We start from the raw sequence: 5257 nt of genomic DNA, 5'->3' as shown, positions 1-5257 counted from the left end.
ATATATATATATATATATATTCGATTGTTAAACAATCGTATAAGTTACGAAAGCTGCAAGCTATTAGGTTTAAGTCTAAGATAAATAAATTTGGATGAATTACCACTGAAAGCAGCACAAGACGCATGAAAGCTACATAAGTGATATTATTTATTGGCAGAACGAAGATCTTAATTGTAATAATGTGAGCAGCGATAACGTGAACAATCCTTGGGGAGAAAAGCGAGAGAAGGAAGTTCATCCTGGGGAATTAACGGAGTCAATCAATTAATACGCTAGTCGGCACTGTTGATTAATGAAATTACTTAGGCTTGCCTTAGTCTCTCCGGTCGCTCTTTAGAGTAAGACACATTATCATCTTTAATTCGAAATATTTCCTTTTCAGAGGAAGAGCAAATATCAGGAGGCGAAATTAAAGGCGCTCAAAGCAAGAAATGAGTACATCCTGTGCCTGGAGGCTTCAAACACGACAATACACAAGTATTTCGTCGATGACCTATCCGATCTCATTGACGTAAGTTATTCATCTGTGCACGTACATCTTATTGATCCCGCGAATGGCCACATCTTCACCAATCTCTATAATCATTGCACTTATATACATTCATCACATTGTAAGACTCAATAATATCACATTCAATAATACCACATTTATCCGTTTTTTGCTGTACGACAAGCTTTCGAGCCTGATTGATTGGCTGTAAGACAAAGAGGTTTCTCGGATCTCTCTGTCAATCAACAGGTTTGAAAAGTCTTATTGACACATGAAATAACGTGACGATATATATCGTTCGGACTGAATTTATACTGTCATTTAACAAATCATTATCCAGTGATTTATCTTAATAGAAAATACAAAATAACTGGAAAAGATAAAATAAAAATAATCATAAAGAAGATCTAAAAACTTTGAAGGAGAAGTTAGGTTCAACTTACTGTCTAACTTCTACTTTTCTTGGTACTGGGCTTTTACTGAGACTGAAATCCTAAACTAGAAAAGAACTTCTACTTTTAATCATTAATGTAATGTAATGTTATTTTAGAATAAGAGATAAATAAAGATTAAATATGTATTTGTTTTCACTCTTAGTGCATGGATTTTGGATTCCACAATTGCATAGCAAGGGCATTGTTGATGCACTGTAGCGCGGAAGAAGGTAGACAGCGTTCCCTACAATCTGGCGCTGAACAATTAGCTGCGTTCGTTGGTGCACTCGATTCCCGAGCAGATAAACAGAGATTTATGGAATCTCATCACGCGGCCTTCATGATTCCCAAAAAGTTTGAATTCCAAGGACAGCGTGGAGATGAGGTATGAAAAAGAATGAGACAGACAGAGAGAGAGAGAGAGAGAGAGAGAGAGAGAGAGAGAGAGAGAGAGAGAGAGATCAATATTTATTTAATACTCTTGGACAAAATCTCCTCAAATTTGTACAAAAAATAAAAAAATTGTTACAATAAGTGACATGTGATAAAAGAAAAAACAAACCGGTAGTATACAAATGCCTGTATTCATAGTCATGCTTTATATTTAAGGCTTATCTTCAGACGCTTTACGAATTATTTTATTGGCTACTGAGCATCTAATGATAAATTTAAGGAAGCCTTAAATATATGGTCTGAAAACGGAGAAAAAAATTAGTATAAGTGAGCATGAGTGAGAGAGTGAGAGAATGAGAATGAGAGAGAGAGAGAGAGAGCGCGCGCGCGCGCGCGCGTGTGTGTGTGTGTGTGTGTGTGTGTGTGTAAATTGTATATATAAAACAAATTTTGTATTAAGATTCGATATACAAAAATGAGGAATAAATAGAGTAAGTGGTATGAATTACAATTATAGTTAGAAATATGATTAGAATAGATAACAAATTTACAGAGAAGAGCGCATTATGTAATATCGCCGCTCTTGTCGATCCAGTTATTATAACGAAACAGATAATAGCTCCCTAGAAAGATCATGTGACTGGAAATAGCCGGTTTTAGCCAGGTTTTAGAAAGACTGATGACATGATATCTCGAGTTTATGATTGAATTTATCAAAATGCGCGAACAGTGATTGATAATTCACGTGATGTATTTCTTAATATAGTTATTCATAGTTTATACTTTTTTAAGTTCTGAGGTTTGCTGACGTAAGATGTGGCATTTTATATTATCCAAGGCCGAGTTGAACATTCGGCTTTGGATAAATTGTTATCAGTTTTTTTCCCCTTGCTTTTTTTTAATTTTGGGGAATTTGTATCAGATATCCGAGAAAATATCCAAAATTCGGCTATTTGCTCTATTATATGTTCGACTGGATATAGGATACACGAATCGATATCACGTACTTTTCAGATATCCGATAACCGATAATTTTACGATTCGATGCATCCCTAATTTTAATAATATAATAGTTAATAATAGTTAATAATATAATACAATTGCGAAAGCATTTGAGAGAATGAATTTTAAAAATTATGAAAAATATTCTGATTTTTCGAAATTTCTTCATAGCCATTGTCGATGCGATCCATCAATCTGTTTCTTCCTGATAGACGCCCGAACCCGAATTGCAAAAGATGCTGCACTCTGAAATGGAGCAAAGATTGCAGCAATTACAACAGAGAGTGACGTCGCTGCGAACTGAGTCAGAGGAAGTGTGGAAGACTTTGGAGACGGCGGAAGCGAGCCTGCTTGAAATGTTGACCGCTAAAGATTATGATTGCTCGAGATATTTCGGCGAGAATGCCGTATCTACGTCCAGACCGCCGGAGACGCTGCAAATCAAGTTACGAGCTGATAGACAAGAGACTGAAGAATTCTACCTCACGGTGAGTTTAGAAAGTTGCACGATCGTGCAGTAATATATTGATCGTCGCATTAACATTCGAAAGATAAGGGAAACGCGATACAAAGGATAAATAGAAAGCAGCCGGACGTGCATCACTATATGCAATATTTATTATTTTTCAAAATAAAAATGCAGTTTTTCATTTATATTATAGAATTTTCAAAAAAAGAATTAAAATATCGAATGCATATGATATTTATTATTATTCAATTTCTTTCATCTGTAGACTATATATACTATATTAAGATTGACAGAATTATTGGCATGCAGACTTTACATTCTGCTTTAAAAAAACTATTAACGTACAAAAATATAATAATACATAATATACTATATTCAATAAAATTAAAACATTAACATTAGAACTAAAAAGGACAAAAATTCAAAATTACATATCTTTCTCTTTTTTTTTTTAACGTTTTTAAACATTGCTCTACAATCATTTTTCGCAAAGATACATAACTTCGAATTTGGTTTTTTTTAGTGTTAATTTTAAGTGACCCTTTAACATTTTGTGATATACTATAATAATATAGTAAATATAAAATATATTTGGATGCATTCAGAACGACAATCGCTTATGTTATGCAACATAAAGTAACTGATACAATAAACATTCTGCCAGTTACAAGAATCGACTTTGACATGGCAGAAAAAATGCGATTCATAAAAATCATGTTATCCTTCATGTTAATATAGAAATTTAGAGAGTATCTTCTTGGAACATCGAGAATAGCCAGGTTAGACGCGAAACAGGAGTATATCCGACAAAGCCTGCTGGATGGCTCAAATGCTAGCCCAAACCCCTCGATCTCCACGACAAAGCAGAAGCAAGCACGCCGCAAACGAATCGGTCGTCTGCAGATGAACGGTCAACCGAAGCTGTTTGGCGGTTCGCTCGAGGAATATCTGGAGAGCACGAATCAGGAGATACCGCTGATCATGAAGAGCTGCATCCGCGTGATTAATCTGTATGGCTTGCACCATCAGGGTATCTTCCGTGTGTCGGGCTCGCAGGTAGAAATCAACAATTTCCGCGAGTGGTTCGAGCGTGGTGAGGATCCACTTGCGGATGTCACTGATGCTTCAGACATCAATAGTGTCGCCGGGGTACTAAAGCTCTATCTGAGGGAGTTGCGCGAGCCCCTCTTTCCTATCATCTATTTCGAGCATCTGATGGAGTTGGCGCAACTCGAATCGAAACAGGACTTTGTAAACAAAATGAAGGAGATGATAGCGAGTCTGCCACGGCCAGTTGTAATCGTCATGCGATATCTTTTTGCCTTTCTCAACCAGTGAGTATTATCGCTCTGCGAAGAATTCATTCGTGTAAAGTTGCTAGATTTAAAATTGTCTGGTCTATTTTTAAACAGCCTGTCGGAATTCTCGGACGAGAACATGATGGATCCGTACAACTTGGCTATCTGCTTTGGTCCAACTTTGGTGCCCGTTCCGGAAGACAAGGATCAGGTCCAATATCAGAATCAAGTCAACGAGCTTATCAAGAACATCATTACATTTTGCGAGGAAATCTTCCCAGAAGACATCGGGGGCACTCAGTATGAAAAATACATTAGCAGAGAACCTGACGACGTGTAAGTACAAATAAGTTGATCTATTTATATCGAATATTGTGTTAAGACAATTAACATTTAACATATATATGTATAATATAAACATTGTAAATGAAACTAATTGTAAGAAATGTCGCAACTTTTTATCAAACTTTAGGTAACTTTTGTATTTAAAAAATTTTTTTACTATTGACATAATTCATGATTTAGAGATGTGGGAGATTCACCGACGGATCAAGTACAGGAAGACATGGACTCGGAAGTTTACCCATCCGAAGATGGTAATGCAATTTTTTTGAAGATGTAAGATGTTGTTAAATTAAAAAATATTTTGTATAAAGTGTAATATATTCTATTTTCTATCTATTAGAATCAGAGAACCTCGAAGCTACGGCGCAGTTTGACTTCAATGCAAGATCAGAGAGAGAGCTGAGCTTCAAGAAGGGTGACACCTTGACGCTATACACGCAGGTCAGCAATGATTGGTGGCGAGGCGCTCTAGCTGGCAGGGAGGGACTGATTCCAGACAAATATATTATGCTCAAGATAAAGTTAGTAATATTATATTAATTATTATGAATTTTATTTTAATGCTTAATAAGAAAAGACTCTGCGCATCTTTTATGGAAAATTCTTTCTCGGTAGAATTTATTCAAACTTTGGAATTTTATAGTTCACGGAACGCCAGTCGAAAAATTTCAATGGGCTTTAGAAATTATACACTAAGAGAAAAGTGTAGTTTAGTACTTGTGGCTATAATTACAAAATAATTAGGAATTTCATTTTTATACTGCTATAATGTTTGTAATAAATATGTTTATTTGTAATAAATGTTTATAATAAAAATTATTTT

At 35.4% G+C, this 5257-nt stretch overlaps 1 protein-coding gene across 4 annotated transcripts in view; it reads left to right on the top strand.

Annotated features, from left to right (window-relative positions):
* Positions 1-5257, top strand: part of LOC108693726 (SLIT-ROBO Rho GTPase-activating protein 1-like) — a 79911-nt gene that overhangs the window by 65174 nt on the left and 9480 nt on the right. For all 4 annotated transcript variants that reach the window (XM_018202828.1, XM_018202829.1, XM_018202832.1 and 1 more), the window contains exons 5-11: positions 386-514; positions 1091-1312; positions 2535-2810; positions 3530-4125; positions 4204-4425; positions 4615-4685; positions 4775-4955. In XM_018202828.1, coding sequence (XP_018058317.1) covers positions 386-514; positions 1091-1312; positions 2535-2810; positions 3530-4125; positions 4204-4425; positions 4615-4685; positions 4775-4955 — 1697 coding nt within the window. The remainder of the gene's footprint in view (positions 1-385; positions 515-1090; positions 1313-2534; positions 2811-3529; positions 4126-4203; positions 4426-4614; positions 4686-4774; positions 4956-5257) is intronic.

This window comes from Atta colombica, unplaced genomic scaffold, assembly GCF_001594045.1.
Source record: "Atta colombica isolate Treedump-2 unplaced genomic scaffold, Acol1.0 scaffold96, whole genome shotgun sequence".
Taxonomy (NCBI): Eukaryota; Metazoa; Arthropoda; class Insecta; order Hymenoptera; family Formicidae; genus Atta; species Atta colombica.
The sequence above is the reverse complement of the archived record's forward strand: the minus strand, read 5'-3'. Positions and strand labels throughout refer to the sequence as shown.